The sequence below is a fragment of the Aulonocara sp. 'chitande type north' Nkhata Bay genome, linkage group LG14 (assembly GCF_057382095.1).
Source record: "Aulonocara sp. 'chitande type north' Nkhata Bay isolate Kocher_YH1m ecotype deep benthic linkage group LG14, A_spYH_male_GT1.1, whole genome shotgun sequence".
In the NCBI taxonomy this organism is placed as follows: domain Eukaryota; kingdom Metazoa; phylum Chordata; class Actinopteri; order Cichliformes; family Cichlidae; genus Aulonocara; species Aulonocara sp. 'chitande type north' Nkhata Bay.
The window spans coordinates 4,345,017-4,363,073 of NC_141357.1; the positions used below are offsets into that span (position 1 = coordinate 4,345,017).

Below are 18,057 nucleotides of genomic sequence, written 5' to 3' on the forward strand. Positions count from 1 at the left end.
GTTCAGTTTGTTTTGCAGTCACTCGACACCCTGGGACATTGCAGTCAGAAAAAAATGAGCTGATCATGAACTCCTCTGTGTGATCCAAGCTTGTCTGGCAGCTGGATTTTTGCCAAAACTACGTCATGGAACATGTCAGTGATCCTGAGCACACCAGCAAATATAACCCAATACCTGAAAAAGAAAAAAAAAAGTCAAAGTCGAGGCTTGTTGCTCTGCCAAGGCATTAAGAGAGCTGTACATAAACAAATGGCCTGTGATAAAAAAAAGAGTTCATCCACAAGAGAGAAACAGACAAGGTCTCTCATTACATCATAATTACTTAAACTTATGGCTGCTAAAGATGAATCATTGTGTGAAGTTGTTCCCACACTGCTTCTCTATTTTGGTCCAGGTTTTTGACATGGTCTAATATGTTGTGTGGTATGACCTCAACTTCAAAAATTTATTTTTTGTAAAACTTTACAAAGTTTACATCATTTGTTGTTTTTTACTGTGCCACAATATTACACAATGAAATTATGACATTTCTACCTGTCTGTTCCAGGGTTGCAGAGAAGTGACCTGTGGCCTGAGTAGGCTTTCTGTGGTTATATAACTGATACAGGTGCACTTTGATCTGCTGAGTGTTGCATTAGCTGTGCTGGAAAAAGGAAAGATAAAACTGGAAGGACCCTGCCACAGATGACCCATGATTTTAGTCCCAGACCAGGCCTGCCCACAATATGTTAACTAATATTTCAGAGAAGTGTTTACTTGCACCATTTAGAAGACACTTTTTTTTACTAAATGTGAATTCTGCCTAAGTTCTGTTGTAAAATTAGTTCATCATTAGGTTTTCTGTGACAGACAATTGAAGTGTGGATGAATTATTAAAGCTGCTTCTTCTGAAATATTTGAAAATGTTTTCAGTTTTTTGTTTCTGTTTGTTTATTTAGATAATTGAAAGACTGTCTTCAGTTTTGTTCTGCACTATAAAATAGTAAAACAAATAAAGGAATAAAATATTAAATATGTTGTTATTTTCACATTTTTTTTCCTGCAGTATTTTTTGTCTTTACACTTCTTTTATTCCTATAAATGATTATTAGAACAAAAGTATTCGTTCAAATAGGTATTATTATTATTATTATTATTATTACTACTACTACTACTACTATTACATACAGTTATTATTTATTTAATATTTTGGTTTTGTGTGTGTGTGTGTTTTTGTTCCTGAAATTTTTGTCCCAGAATACAAATTAAACGAAATATATTTCACCATTAATTCTATATTTTGCTCCCAGTGGCCTTGGCTAAATCATATATTCTTAGTAGTCCGTCTGATTTATGAGCAGAAAACGAGGCACCAAATACAGCCCAAAAGAAGTTTGAACATTTACAGCTGAGCTGCAGAGTTGGCTCCTTGTCATTACATATGGTGGCAATATTTTCCCTACAGAAGATTTTCAGGCACTCCTGCTATGCGGTGTGCCTTATTGTCAAACGGACCTGACGTAGATCCAGACAACAACACAACGCACTTCTGATCATAACCGCGAAGAGTTCAGCTCGGTCCAGCATAAGCGTTCGGTTCCTGCTCGGCGTGGCGGAAATCCAGGCTCCTGACCGCCAACACTCAGGGCAAAGTTCCTGGAGGCTTTTGTTCGTCCTTCCCCTGGCGTTAGTAGGCGGATCTGTGGAGCACTTTTAAAAACGCGTGACCTCGATCTGTGAGCTCTGTGTGTGAGTTAAACATGTCGACCAGCGGAGATTTTGATTGCATAGTGATCGGGGCAGGCGTCCAGGGCTCCTTTACGGCCTATCAGCTGGCAAAAAAGAACAAGAAGACTCTGCTGTTGGAGCAGGTGCGTCATGAAACGATTTTGAGTCAAGAGTCTAACTTGAGCCATTGCATTTTAATCAGGTTTCTCTACGTTCCACTGTAACAGTACTCCATTACAGTTTACTTATAATTGACTACAAGTTCATAGAATGCATAGAAAATGTCACGAAAGAAGAAAGTATGAAAGAGTAGTTAGGAAAATACCATCAAAAGTAAAACTACTTAATTCACGAGTATGATAGGCAGTGAAGTTTAGTGTACTTTTTATTTTCCTTAAACAAAACAATATACAGATACGTGAAACAATAAGCAGATAAGTCACATACAGCACAGACAAAGGCGAGCAAAACAAGTAGAGTCCTTGTATTTGAAATGAAATATTTGTGTCTGTGCATCTACTTAAGTTTCATATTAGTATTATTAGAAGGTAGAGCCAAGAGGGGTATGGAAATTAAATATAAATACATGAGTAAAGAAAAACAAGTATTAAAAGTAATGTTATTACAGAACATTACCACAGTCCCTGAGGTGGTGGTGGTCCTGGTCTTCCTAGCCTAGACGTTTGAACTCTGATGTAGTGACGGTATCAGAGTTTCTCAGGTTGGGTGAACATTATGCATTTCATAGTTTGAAAACGTTATTCTTCATTCCTGATTCATTTTTTTTCCCTTTTCGGAGTCGTTTCCAGACGTCTTAAAGGAGGAAGCTCACCTGGAGGGTTTAGCCAATTTAAAGAAAAAAAAGAAGCTCCCAAACCCTGAGGATTTGAGCCATTTAGAAGCTGACACACTGGTTGTGTTGAAGGAGTTAATCATGCAAACTGTATTGTATTTTAACTCTGACTTTATCATTTTTATCAAGCTGCTGGTTATTACTTCTATAAATTCCACAGTAGAGGAAACGTGCCTTAGGCAAAAATTGTTGTGATTTGACTACATAAATAATATTTTATCAAATTGAATTGAACTGAGTAGACAGGCCTTAAAACTGACGACTCTGCCTCCCATTCTACTTTTGAAAACTCTTGGAATCACCAGTAAGCCTGCAGTCTGAGAGCAAAGTGCTCTGTTGGGATAAAAAGTTACTATAAGGTCATTAAAATATGACGCGGTCTGATTATTTAAGAGTCTGTATGTAAGAAGAAGGATTTTAAATTCAGTTCTGAATTGAACAGGGAGGCAATGAGTAGAAGTTAATATGGGAGAAATGTGCTCTCTCTTTCTGGTCCCAAGGGAAAAAAAAGAGAATTTTTTTATAGCAATGATGTCAATTAAAATTTATGCAGTGTTTTGTAATAATATTGCCTAAAGGAAGTATGTGTAAAATGTACTTTTTCCTACCACATAACTCTTTGGAACTTTGTGGCTACTTTTGTGTACGAGGAAGACTCCGCACAAAACCTCTGCAGCGAAGTTCCTATTTCACAGCAGTGTCATATCTGCAGTGAAATATTGTGGTCAGTGGTACTGAATAATGCATTAAGGTCTAGCAGGACAAGCACAGAGATGAGTCCACTGTCCACAAAAAAATATCATTCATAACTTTCACTAGTGCTGTTTTTTTCTGAATCTTGATTGAAACTCTTAAAAAAACATTACTTTACAAATGATCAGTAAACTGTTTTTGAGGTAAAGGGAAGGTTAGAAATTAGCCTGTAATAAGCTAAGGATCAAACAATGGCTTTATGAATAATGGTTTATTTGCCACTGCCTTAAAAGCCTGTGGTACGAAGCCTGTCAATAAAGACAGATCATCCTCTTTAAACTTGAAGAATTAATTCATGGTGGACTTTGGGCAGTCTTGGCAGTAATGGGGTCTAAAAGGCACATTGATGGTTTAGAGGAAGAAATTATTGAAGTTAACTTAGAAAGATTGATAGTAGAGACCTATCTAATATCAGCAGTTATTAGAGCTGGCGTACTTATTGATACATCTGTGGGACAGTTAAAGAAATATTTGGTTCAACAGAGCTTTGACTCTTTGTCAGCCTGGCTCGAATTCTCAAAAGAAACCTAGGGTTGTGCCTGTTTTCCTCAATGAATTAAAAAAGTAAAGTGTCCTGGCTTTACAGAGGTGGGTTTTAGGCGGTGCTGCCCCGGGTGAGGAGCAGCAGTGGGATCTGTGCTTTCTCCAGGAAAAGGAGGACTGGAGTGCTGAAGCAGCAAGTGCCTCTGACAAACCCCAATCGAGTAGTCTGGCGTTGTTAAGGCGGCCTAGGCAGAGACCATTTTCCCCTGGATTGGGATACAGGTGGCAGTGGTGGAGGAGAATAGACAGTTGAAGAGGCTAGAGAGTGAGTGGAGAGTAGAGAGGCTGGTGTGAAGCAGAGACCGGCCACTCTTATCACCAGAGGATTGGGCAGGGAGGGATCAGTATCTTTGAAGTCCTCCAATAGCCAAGTGAGTCCCATAATGTAGGGATTCGTTGTCTGGAGTGCGTCGCTGTCAGTCCCTCACCATTGACTGTGTCCATGTTACCGGTTGTGTCATTCTGTGATGATTGTGGAGAATTTGGACCCAAAATGCAGACTTCAAGACAGATTTCAATAAATGAAAAAATAAGCTTTAGTTACATAAGGCAGCAAGTCCAGATGTAGTCAAAAGTAGTCCTAAACAGGTAACACGTGAGGAACACACTCAAACAGTACAATGTAACAAAGAACTGAAGACAGCTAAGGGTTAATTTCAAAGGTATTCAGACTTCCCCTTCTATATACTTTTTGACTGGGTCTGGTTTTCCTCAGCTGGTCTTGTTGTCTTTAGTTTATACAAAAATGTACAGTAAATGAGTCATAATGATATTTGCGGCCTGCAGCCGAGACTGCAGTTTTATGTACTTTTGAGCATTTTCTTACTTCAATGCAGAAGTAATTTAACCAGTTGTTTTCATGCTTATATTTTCCAGTTTGTACTGCCCCACAGCCGAGGGAGTTCCCATGGCCAGACCCGCATCATCCGCAAGGCCTACGAGCAGAACTTCTACACCCACATGATGGAGGAGTGCTATGAACTGTGGGCTCAGCTGGAGAGGGAGGCAGGAGTGAAATTGTACAGGTAAGGAGTCAGCAGAAGAACAGAGAGAAAACCCAGAACAAGGAGATTTGTTACGTTCAAGGTGTTATGTACGCACAAGAGCAACAACTCAATCTACAGGAGCTATTAATGCATGACTTTCTCATTACCTCCAGCATCACTGAATTGGCCGTTGACAGCTCCTATGCTTTTGAATGTGGTGTAAATAACCTCATTAATATTTTGTAAAGTAGTTTGTAAAGTTATGAGTGACTATTATATTGTTGGAGTGGATGCTTTTATTTTGAAAGTCACAGAGCGACAAAGTTGCCGTAAATCAAGTGGCGTAAACCATACAGCAAACCAGACAGAAGCGCGAGTTTTAATGCACAGAGAGAAGGTGTGCTCTATGGTTAATGGACGGGAATGGGGAAAAGAACGGCTATTAAGGTGCAATACTGAGTTGTAAGCAGTTTCTTAGCACCTGGTTACATGTGGAACGGTGCCTTTTTGTCTTTTTCTTTTTTCTTTTTTTTTTCTTTTCTTTTTAAACTTTCGGAACCTCATTTCATTCACAGAGACAGTGGCATAAATCTGTGTGTAACCCCCATCAGCACTTTCACTTTCCATCCATCCATCCATTTTCATCCGCTTTGTCCGGGGCCGGGTCGCGGGGGCAGCAGCCTAAGCAAAGAGGCCCAGACCTCCCTCTCCCCAGCCACCTCCTCCAGCTTATCCGGGGGAATACCAAGGCGTTCCCAGGCCAGCCGAGAGATATAATCTCTCCAGCGTGTCCTGGGTCTGCCCCGGGGCCTCCTCCCGGTGGGACATGCCTGGAACACCTCACCCAGGAGGCGCCCAGGGGGCATCCTTGTCAGATGCCCGAACCACCTCAGCTGGCTCCTTTCGATGTGGAGCAGCAGCTGCTCTACTCTGAGCCCCTCCCGGATGGCTGAACTTCTCACCCTATCTCTAAGGGAGGGGCCAGCCACCCTTCGGAGGAAGCTCATTTCTGCCGCTTGTATCCGCGATCTCGTTCTTTCGGTCACTACCCACTAGAGCAGGGCGATATGGCCAAAAATATTTATCACGATATGTATTTGAAAATTTGCGATAACGATATAACTGACGATATAATTGATGCGAGACAAAATACAACTCCACAACATTACTAGCGCAAAAAGACAACCTTCCATTTATTTTCACTTAAACAAGAAGCTGGTTTTTATGTACATTAAAGCTTTATAAAAATGTAACAGTGCAAATGCAAATTCCTTGCTGAAAGTTTAACCAAAAGGCATTTCCAGTAGAAATGGGCTGACATATCCTGAGCATAACCATGTATAATATCCACTGAAGTTAAAAAGAGGTGCTTTGCAACATTAAACTGCAGTGTGCAGTACGTATTTTTCGGACCATAAGGTGCACGGGATTATAAGGCACATTAAGCGAAACAAAGCAGTCAGATAAATCAAACTTTATTAAACTCATTCTTCTTGCTTCCTCCACTTCTGTACCATTGATTCATTAATGTTGAATTCTCTGGCAGCTGCTCTATTCCCATGTATATTAATGACTGACCTCGTATTGTGGATGGATTATCTCAGTTGTTCTCCTGACTGAAGTTTGGTCCGTTTACAGCATCCTGCCATGCGATTGCATTTGTCTCTAACCATGAGGAACCTTCACGTTAACTTTTATAAGTGGAAAAGTGTTAGTGTTCGTCCTCCAGCTTCACTGTTTATGTTATGCTAACATAGCTGTGTCGCTAGCGATCACGTAGCACATCATAATATACCAGCTAGCCCAACTTCAGTAACCCTACAAACGTCACTGCTGTTTAGTTTCCTGTCTTCATTTATGTTGGAAGTGATAGCAGAGCTGTACGTTTGAATTTTTTCAGAAATCTCTCAGTCAGAACATGCTATATCATGCTTAGGTAACTAGCAAAACTAGCGAGCTAACTTCCGCTAGCTTCCTGCTAACTTCTAACTCCGTTAAATGTAATAACTTTTATTTTCATGGATGCCTGGAAGTTAAACTTCATAGTTACACCTGGTAAAGCAGCAATGCTGATCGTTTTATTAAAGATGAAAGAATTTAGACAGTTTTCAACTCTCAGTGATGCTGCAGTGTTGTTTGACCTGAAGTCAAATATTCGGAGTTTAGGACCCAGATTACTCCCAGCTTTAAGAGCATCTTAGTCCGACAAATACGACAATAACAACGGCCGCTTGCATGTTCTGCAAAAAAATGTGCTTTGTTGTGTATCTGACAGACAAACACCAAACCAGTTCCACATCACTGAAGTTGCACCATTTTACAAACCAATTCTGGTTCCTCAACAATCGGCCATGTGCGTATGAAAACAAAGGCACTGCGCATGCGCATTTTACTCCCATTCTATCGCGATATTTCATTTTCCTATCGTTGCCTAACATTATACCGGTATTACCGTGAACGGTATAATATGGCCCAGCCCTACTACCCACAGCTCGTGGCCATAGGTGAGGGTAGGGGCGTAGATCGACCGGTAAATTGAGAGCTTCGCTTTTACACTCAGATCCCTCTTCACCACGACGGACCGGTGCAGCGTCCACATTACTGCAGCTGCAGCCCCAATCCGTCTGTCGATCTCCGGCACCCTTCTCCCATCACTCGCGAACAAGACCCCGAGATACTTGAACTCCTCCACTTGGGGCAGGAACTCATCCCCGACCCGGAGTGGGCACTCCACCCTGATCATATTCCTTTAAACTGTCCCATTTTGTCTCATTACCAGTAATTTTGATAGCACATTGTTTCATTATTTGTGTCTCAAAATAATAGTTTGTTGTACTAGAACACACTCACATTATGTTCCTTAGAAATACTGCGAATTCCCTGGTCTACAGCTTATGACTGATGGGTCTGCAAGTAAAGGCCACCTGTGCCCTTGAGCTGTTAAAAAAAATGACTGCATCACAATGAGAAATGTTCAAGCCAGGCTGGTTTGAGCAGCTGCTTCTAGAATATAAGCCATTAAAAAAGAGCAAGAGCTAAGCTAAAATCTACCCTCTGGACTATCTTCCTTTCCCTGTCATGTATATGACAGTGTGTTAGCACATCCATCAGCTGAAGCTGTACCATGCGTCACCTGTTATGTCAGGTCAGGTCAAATGACGTATCACATTTATGAGTCTACATGATTTTTTTTGCTTTCTCTGTCACACATTTGCAAGCACACAACCACACACATTAAATTGTGTGATGAATGGCTAAGCTGTGGTTGCAAGTGACTTATGGCTGCTGACAGATTTCGGAATGGCTTTGTGAAAGCAGTGCTGGCGCGGGTGGGTCAGTTATCTCTCAGACAGATCTCTGAATCAGACCCTCTCACTATAGGACTCAATAACTTAACACACTGGAGCTGGGGTATTACCACTAGTAATGATGTCCAGCCACTATGATGTCACAGGTGATATTAATGGGTCCATTTATTACTTGGTTTCATAGTTTTGTTCACCATCTGTAATTAATGCATCAAAGAACTGATGGTATATGATAACTTAATATTCTGCGGGTAAGGTCCTTAACGTTTCGATTTTTAGTGAACTTGAGTTTACTGGCTGAGTCCATCTCTCGTTAAACTGTGCAGTATCTTTGTAACCGTAGTCACGGCATGTAACACTTTTCGTTCTTGTATTTATATAAACTGAATATTGAGTTTTGTCTTCACACCGTTGACACTGCAGAGCAACTTTCCAGAGTGTGAATACTGGATGCGATACAGCTGTACTGCCCTGTACCACCCCTCCCCTGCAGTGGAGCCATAGATGCGATGGCTGCTGTTTTTTCCACCTGTGGACACACCTGCCCACCTCCCAAGTGGTAGCCCAGCTACTGTACTTCCCTCCATCCAACCGCACACATCTTCAGGTTGACCGTGAGCTCCGCCCGCCACAGGGACTCCAGGGTGGCATCCACCTGCTGCACATGCTCCGCTGTGGTGTTGCTGTGGATGATGACGTAGATGGCAGCATATGCAGTGTGTGGATGCAGCACCCGGTCCATGAGGCACTGAAAAGTGGCGGGGGCTGCAAACAAGCTGAACGGAAGTGAACCGTGATACAATCAATCAATCAATCAATCAAAGCTTTATTCGCCACATGCAGGTTGCCCTCGAGTGAAATGGTACCCCCCCTCCGTCATTACACACACAACACAGACATTACATGGGGATACAAGTCGGAGATCGGTAGCATTACAGAAAAACACTGAAATATACACTACAATGGGAAAGTACAAGAGGAAAAAAAGAGACCTCTACTCGTGCTGTGCTTCCATGGCAGGACAGCATGAGAACAGGAAACAAAAAAACTCCTCTGCACAAAAAGCACATAAATGTCCACAGCACAACTTTGTGAAAGACATAACAAGCCACAGGATTGGGTGGGGGGGTGAGGAGTAATACGAAGCGAGCACAGCAGCCGCCCTGCACAGCGCTACCATTCCAGCGCGGCACACAGACCCACCGTGTTCCCCCGCAGGAAACAAGCATCGAAGGCGTGATACCTTGTTCACCTTGCAGTAGTTGACACAGAAACATATAGAACCATCTTTCTACAACACAAGAACTATGGAGCTACACTACGCACTGTAGTGACTCTTCTATTACTTCCATTTTCAGCCAAATTCTGTATGAACAATTTGTCTTTTATGCTCAGGTAACCAATAAGGCTGTGCATGCACTGTCACAACTAGGGACGTTTCAAAATGTATCTCTAAGAAAGTGGTGTGAACGATCAGGGGAGAGAACACCTCAGCGCTGTTGCAATGCAGCAATATCTGCTCTCTATTGTGAGATAGTTATCATAATTGAGGGAGGCGGGGATGGTTGAATTTTTTCCTTAACTAGAAATGTGGTTTCAGCCTCTCTCTATGCTTTTAGGAAGGTGATATACCTGTGTGGCTCCACCCGTGTCTGACCCCCACCACTTCAAAGTCACTGTGTGACCATAAAGGGTCCTCACCACTTGGCAAGTAACCTAGAGCTGTATGAAGGGTGGAATATGAGTACTTGGGTTTTTTAATTTAAGGAAAATGCCAATTGAGCTCCACAGTGGCAGGCAGTGAACACAGGGCCCATTCAAGGACGTAGAGCTCTCATAACCCTCAGAATATTCACATTACTGGTTTGTTGAAGGTCATTTTGTAGGACTCTGCCATCGCTCATCCCATTCCTCCTTGCATAAAGGAGCAGACACCAGACCTACTGATGGGTGAAGCACCTTCTAGGGCCTAGTCAAGATATCCTTCACTAACTACATGCCGGGTCCAGGTTTCACTTTATGTTGCCAGTTACGACACTGATCCTAGCCAAATTCAAAATTAGTGAAAAAAAAAAAGGTCAGAAAAGATGAGGAAGAAAAAATGTCAGTTGTCCACCTCCAAAACTCCTCTAGTGTGCCAAAGCAGCTGAAACCGATTAACAATCCTGTCTGTTATTTAACTGACCAGATCAATATCCCAGAAGTTTAATTGACTTGATGCTATACTTAAAGTGGGGTTTTTTTTATCATTTTTTTTAGCAGTGCAGTTTGTAGCTAGCTCTTTATGATACTTTCGTTTCTTTTCTTTTTTTTAATGCCAAAGTTAACATTGCACTCTATTAAAGTCAATTACTAGTTTATTAATTTCTTTTTTTGAAGATTTATTTTCAAGATGCCGCCTTAAATTTCCCCTAATCTCCACTTTCAGACAAACAGGGCTCCTGGTTATGGGGCCAGAGAAGAGTGAAAATTACCAAAATATTAAGGACACCCTTCAAACAAACAAGGTTCCCATGGTTGTCCTGACCCATGACATCTTTAGTCAGCACATTCCCAATGTCAACTTGGCTAAGGGAGACGGAGCACTGGTGGATACAACTGCTGGAGTTCTATTTGCTGACCGCACACTCAAAACCGTACAGGTATACCACTGATAACATGATACGGACTTGTGCCGTGTCTTGAGTGTGTGAATGTGGATGTTTTGGTTTGTTCTGAAATTTGACAGAATCAAGTCTAAAAATTCCAGTTTAACAAATGAAATATTTTAAATAAAAAAGTAAAAATGATATCATCATTACTAAAAACAAGTCCAGGCATTCCAAAATATTTTAGGACTTTGTATTTTTAAATGCATGCTCAAAGACAGTCAGTATGAGGAATCTGTTTTTGTTTTGTCTTTTTATAATAAATTAAATGTACTTGAACCCACTGTCCATTAATCATCATCCACTTTACAAAGTTCCATATACATTTCTTGCATTCGTTCCAGTAGCTATTACTGTACCATTTAACAGCTATAACAGGAATTTCAAATGTTTTGCTGCTCTCTTCTTTTACAGGGGCAATTTCAGAAATTAGGTGGAGTTATAAGAGACAACGAGAAGGTAACGGACATCAAGCCTGGCCCTGTTGTAAGAGTGTCAACCTCTGTGGGTGTTTATCATGCTAAGAGTTTGGTGATCACCGCTGGACCCTGGGCTAATAAACTGCTGGCCAACACTGGTTTACAGTTGCCACTAGAGGTATTAAAATGTTCAGTATACAATGTGCAATGTTTATATGGCTGTACACGCGTTACAGTATTTTCAGGATGAATATAAGAAAGTTATTAGTGTCCTTGTTGCTTTTGAAACTGTTATTTCAAAGAATGGGGCCAAGTGAGCTGCTGTCTTTGGTGCAACTTTGGTGCATCAAAAAGCAATAAGATGGAATTTTGACAACTTGACCCCATTAAATGGCAATTAACTGTGATTTTTAATTAATTTAAGTCACAATAAATAGAAATTTTGGACTCTTAATGTAAATAGAAATTCTATGACATAGATTTCTGTTTCATGTTACAGACTTGAAACAGAAATTCATAGTTCTTTTAGAAATAATGTAGTTGCTGTGGGATGGCAATTTAATAACTGAAAAATGACATTGGCACCCTTGATTTTCTATTGGACTATAACCAGAATACAACCAGATCCCTTCTGTGACTCACCACTTTACTGTGGAGGAGGGGTTTGTGGTCCCAGTGAAACCAGGAGTTATGTCGTTGGACTGCAGATGACACACATGAAGATGGGTGTGATCTCCATTAAAATTGAAAATGTATGCCATGCCTTCTAATGATATTGTCTTGGGGAAGCATCTATAATATAAACAGAATTGGCCCTACCAAGAAACCCTGTGGAACTCCATAATTAACCTTAGTGTGTAAAGAGGACTCTCCATTTACATGAATGGAGTCTATTAGAGAAATATGATTCACACCACCGCAGCGCAATACCACAGCATTCTCTAATTGCTTTAATAAAATATGGTCAATGGTATCAAACCCTGCACTAAGATGTACAGGACAAGCAAAGAGAGGAGTCCACTGTCAAAGGCGCTTATTTGTAACCTTTACTGTTGCTGTTTATATACTGTGACAAGTTCTGAAACCTGACTGAAACTCTTCAAATAAACCATTCCTCTGCAGGAATCGGATCAGCTATTGGTTTTACAACTACTCTTTCAAGAATTTTTGAGATAAGAGAAAGGTTTGAGATTGGTCTATAATTACCTAAGATCAATTGGAGATAAAAAGTCTGTATAAATATAAATGGTATTGAAAGTAGCTCTACATAATATTACATTTGTGAGATGGTTATGAGTAAGTTTTTCTCTTTTGGTTACAGTTTTATTTGTGAAGTAACTGATGAAGTCTTTTCTAGTGAAGGGAATGGTTGGCTCAACAGAGCTCTACTTTTTGTCAGCCTGGCTACAGTGCTGAAGAGAAACCTAGCATTGTTCTTATTTTCTTCAATCAGTGATGTGCCTTGGTACACATTTGAGTTATACCAGGGAATCAAGTACTTCTGATTTGAAGCTTTCATTTTCAGAGAAGTCACAGTGTTCAGAGCTGTACGCAGTGAAGATGTAATACTGTTAACAAGCTAATCGACCTCTGTTGGAGTAGAGTTCTGATAGCTGCTCTGTCTGCTCTATTCATGTGTTGGCACATGGCACTGAAGAAGATAAGTGGCAGAATTATATCCTTAACCTCCGAGGACCTGGCGTCCACATATGTGGACATCACATTTTGGGTTGTCTAGATCAAAATACAAAATTTTGCTCTACAAGGGCCTGATATCCACTCATGAGGACATTATACTGCCTTTGTTTTATGAAAATTTAAAACGAATAGCCTCATATGTGGCTCTCATTTTTCTTAGAAACACAAATCGGGCAAAAAAAAAAATCTTGTGATTTTTATTTATTTATTTTTTTGTTTTGTTTTTTTTGTTTGTGCATTCATTGGGTCCCAATATGCCCAAATACGAAAGAGAAACTAAAAATTCATGCCGTGGAAGAGTTCGGGTCTGAGGAGGTTAAACTTAGTTACAGCACTTTCAGGAAGACATCTACTGTGATGCAATGTATTGCCCACTACTGTGAAATTCATTATTGTTAATTTAAATGTTATTAGAAATAATCAGTCAGGGTTTTTGGTAAAATTGCCCACAATAATTATTTTATCTGAGTTGAGCAGTAAATCAGATAAAAAGTCAGAGAAGTTCTGAGTGAGGGCCGGGCGGATAATAGATAACAACAAATAAAATTTTCCAGTTAGGGTGGACAAGGCCTTTGGTTGATTTATAAGCTGGAGTTTGGTGCCACTCCTCAGCCTGTGCTTCGAGGACTCTGACAGTTCATATGACTCAGTTTAAATATGAGTAAATACCCCTAACATAATCATCCTGCTGTAACCAGGTTTCTGTATTAGGCTGGATAAGCTTAAGCGGGCAGTGTGGGTGTCTCTGATTAGGCTCTATCGACAGACAGATGGATGGATGGATTTATTTTCCCTGTTGCAGAATTTGTCTGGCTTTTCAAATTAGACAGCAATTATTTGCAGACATTTGTCAATTTGTCAGTGGTTGCAATCAGTCCAAGTCGGACTGCAGTTATTTAGAAAGAAATTGCCTCCCACCAGGTGACATGTGTAATTGCTTTGCGACCTCTGGTCAGCCAGAGGCTGAGGGTGTTTCACTCACAATCTCTAAATGAACGTTTGGTTGCAATAGCTATTTGCAATGGGCTATTGAAAGTGACAAAATTCAATACAACCACCAGGTAACTTCCTTTAGGTGCTTGCCATTCTATTTTTACTCTAGTGTGACGGAGTCATAACCGTTCACGTGTCATTTAATGTAAGCTGTAAAATGATGTTCAGAAACGTAAAATTAGCTAACAAAATTCAGTGTGTCCTTGGTTCAGTGGTGCTTTATAGGCGCTGTGTTTTTTGCCAAATCATTTTAACTGCTTCCGTGTGCTCGTTTTTAGCTTGGCTGAGTCAGTTTTGCAATGAACTGCAAAACCTGCTAAATCCAAATGTAAATAAGGGCATGAGTCACCAGCAGCAGTGGTGGTTCAGTTGATGAGCTGTGGCCAGGTTTATTAGAAATAATTCTATTGTGGGCAAAACACAAAAGATTGTAATTAAATTTTGCAAATAATATTTTTTACATGAGCAATCTTTGCATAAACAGCAAATCTGTGGACTCGGTTAAATTCCTTGGTGGGCATATCACAGATGATGTGAACTAAACCACAAGTACATCCTTTAGAGAAGAAAGCACCATAGCTCCTGTAGTTCTGATGGACTGAGAGGTTTGTTCTCCAAAATGAAAGATGCTAGAAGATTAAAATCCTGGGAGGAAAAATTATTTCCTGACTGTAGATGCATGTAATTAGTGATGCCTGTGACAAACACACCATATGTATTACCTTATGACTAATATTATTAATTTAGAATATTAACTTGTGACTTTTTTCATGCAGTGCATGAGATCCAATCCAGTTCAGCTCCCCCACCCCTTTTATCACGGGGATACTGTCCTTCCTACCCTTTTATATTCATCTGAAGATACCACAGAAACAAAATAATTTCTCTTCCACATTTAAACAGCTCAAGAGACCTGATTCAGCAAATCAGTCTTTTCCATTTTGCAATATGCCACACAGCCTGAAAAGAGAAGGTGATGAGAAAACAAGCAGACAGCTGTTAGAGTGGAGAAGTGGTGGTGATATTGGAATTGCATTATTCAGGCGGGGTGGTGGTGGGGTGAAAAGGTGTTGAATGTCATGCTTGAGTGAACTGGCGGAAAAGCACAAGCTCTGAGCACATTGGCTCACCAGAGCACTTGTGTCAGAATTTTTATTGTCCCGGGGAATGAGTGTACGGCCTATTAGTTCATTACACTAAAAGCTCCTGAAAAATGTGTCCTTATTATTGCTACCCATTGATGGACGTCATTTGTACAAGCATGTGTACGTTTCATTAAATCCTAATTCTCGCCTCACCACTGCAGAGCAACTTTTGTAATAGCACTTTTGTTTCAGAGGAAATAAATCTGAGTAGGTTGCAGTAGGAGGTGTTATGCATGAGTATATTTTAAGTTTTAGCTACTATGGTGTTTGCAAGCTGATATCAACGTGCTAATTTTGTTTCAAATGTGTAATATTCAGATTTAAAATTTAGACTATACATTATACAATATGTTTAAACTATAATAAATTCAATTCAGTCATATGTGGGGAAACCCTGCATTCAACAAGTACCAAGACTGGCATGGCATTTTGCATTAATTTATTTATTCTTTTGGTCAAGCTGGTCAATGCTGTATAAATATACAGTCAGTCTTGAGGTCCTTGACTGTGTTGCTAATGACTTTATGTTACTGCAGGTAGTAAAGATCAACGTGTGCTACTGGAAGGAGAAGGTTCCTGGGTCCTATAGCATGAAGCAGCGCTTTCCCTGCTTCGTACAAACTGAATGCTTGGAGTCCAAAGTGCATATCTACGGACTTCCGTCCAATGAGTACCCAGGGCTAATGAAGGTACGTCATGTAACTGGGCCTTTAAGTGAAGTTTTACACAGAAATTACTGCATACCTACCTCTAACATACAAACTGTGAGAAGGAAGTAGACTTTATAAAAGATCAATTCAAAATTTGATTTCAACATGTGATTTTGTTGTTCCTCATTTGGTTTTGTTGTCTCAGTAAATGCTTCTAGCACTTCAATATCGGTATATAAATCTGTGCTGTGTACTCAACCAGATACATTTTTTTAATCAAATGAAGGCAACGACACCAGAGTATAGCTTATGGATATGAATAACAGGGGTGTTATTTAAGTTCAGTGGCTGAACTGTGGGAGTGGAAAGGAGGACCCAAGAGCGGACACGAGTTTAAACACTGGATTTAAACAAAAAGTGAGCCATTTATTATGGCTGGAAAACAATGAATAAAAAAATAAAGCAAAGGCAAGCAGGGCGAAAACTAAACTAAAATCTAAACTGGGAAAAATTAAACTATGATTACTATGACTGAACTATGGTAACTGTGATAACAAACCTTATCAACATTATTCTGACCAGGAACGTGCGAGAAACTATGATGAACAAGAACATGAAACATGAAGTACATGGAACTTGACGTGACGTGGTGGGAGGAAACACAGACGACCTGACGAAGACTGAAGGAAAACAGTCTTTGTGTGTAGGGGAAGTAGGAACATATGGGGAAACAGCTGACTAGAATAAACATAATGAGGCCACAGGGGAAGTAAAACTAAACACATCAAACATGGAAACACCAGGCTTTTCAAAATAAAACAGGAAACATAGAGAGACGTAGACATGACAACACCAGCTAGACAATAAGAACATAGAACACGGGTAGACAAGCACACGGGCATGACTGAAAGTAAAGCACTGAGGACAAGACAGACCACATAGAGGACAGGAAAGGACTCATAACTAAAGAGACATAGAAGAACCTAAAATAGACCTAAAACTCAAGGCCAACTAATAATAATACTGGAACTTGATATCCTTTCAATATAATATAAGAAATCACAAAAATAAACTCAAAATGCTGGGTCACAGCCCCTGACATGAACAGGCAAAAACAGGGCCAAATGCAGCGGTCCAGTTCAAATCTGACCTTTTACTTGCACGTCTTCACTGGTGTCCTCTCTGCTTTTTATTGAACAATATCTCTGTGAAGGTTCTCAGTCATCCAGGTCATCGTAGTCAAAGGAGCTTGCAAAGAAAAGCGTCTGGACTTCTTTAAGTTACTTGAAGACGTTTCACCTCTCATCCGAGAAGCTTCTTCAGTTCTAAGGTCAAATGGTGGAGAGTCCCAGATATAAACCTAGTGGGAGTTTCCCCCCACAGAGGGACAAAAGGACCCCCTGATGATCCTCTAATCGCCTGAGCCAAGGTGTGAAACTGGGTGTGGGTCCCAATCAGCCAGAGTTTCGGGTGAGTTCATTGTGAAACCTTATCATGCGAATTCCTCTTTCAAACCATCTGATGCCAATGTTCACATTTTGGACAGAGAGGACAGATGGTTTGAAAGAGGAGTGAAAGAAGCCATCTATGTCCACTGTGAGCGACCATCTTTGAACAGAGGCGGGGGTTTACGACACCAACTCTCTGCCATCTATAATCCAGTTTTGAGATCCCTTCCCAGACGCCTTAACGCCCACTCACATTCTGGGCCATCTGACCTCAGGAATTCGCATGATAAGGTGATAAGGTGGGGCCAGGTTTCACAATGAACACACCCGAAACTCTGGCTGATTGGGACCCACACCCAGTTTCACACCTTGGCTCAGGCGATTAGAGGATCATCAGGGTGTCCTTTGTCCCTCTGTGGGGGGAAACTCCCACTAGGTTTATATCTGGGACTCTCCACCATTTGACCTTAGAACTGAAGAAGCTTCTCGGATGAGAGGTGAAATGTCTTCAAGCAACTTAAAGAAGTCCAGACGCTTTTCTTTGCAAGCTCCTTTGACTATTGAACAATATCATAAAGTAAAAATAACTAATATTTTAAAAAGAATATGAGTAATAAAATCACCAACAAACAGTTATTTAATCTTATTTGTAAGTTCATTGAGCTCTTTATTCACTCATATGCCTACATTCTTGGGCATTTGAACTCTAGTCTCTTTTTTCACTTCCTTATCTCCATGTTATTCATTTTCTTGTGTGCCACTCAGCCTATTGTTCCCTGTGCTTTGAATCTCAGTGCACCCCCATACAGAATTCAAACTCAAAACCACCCTGCTGTGAGATGACTGTACTAACTAGTGAACAACAATGCCAAACGGCATATTACTGAAATTATATTCAGTTCTGTC

The 18,057-nt window shown here is 40.5% G+C and overlaps 1 protein-coding gene across 2 annotated transcripts in view; it reads left to right on the forward strand.

The window, feature by feature from the left end:
- Window positions 1-1,558: 1,558 nt before the first annotated feature.
- The window catches only part of pipox (pipecolic acid oxidase), a 30,187-nt gene continuing 13,688 nt past the window's right edge, over window positions 1,559-18,057 (forward strand). Inside the window, exons 1-5 of one of the 2 annotated variants that reach the window (XM_086260612.1) lie at window positions 1,559-1,850; window positions 4,733-4,881; window positions 10,579-10,792; window positions 11,213-11,395; window positions 15,590-15,742. In XM_086260612.1, coding sequence (XP_086116738.1) covers window positions 1,740-1,850; window positions 4,733-4,881; window positions 10,579-10,792; window positions 11,213-11,395; window positions 15,590-15,742 — 810 coding nt within the window. In that variant the 5' untranslated portion in view covers window positions 1,559-1,739. The remainder of the gene's footprint in view (window positions 1,851-4,732; window positions 4,882-10,578; window positions 10,793-11,212; window positions 11,396-15,589; window positions 15,743-18,057) is intronic. The other variant, XM_086260611.1, reaches the window with a different exon arrangement.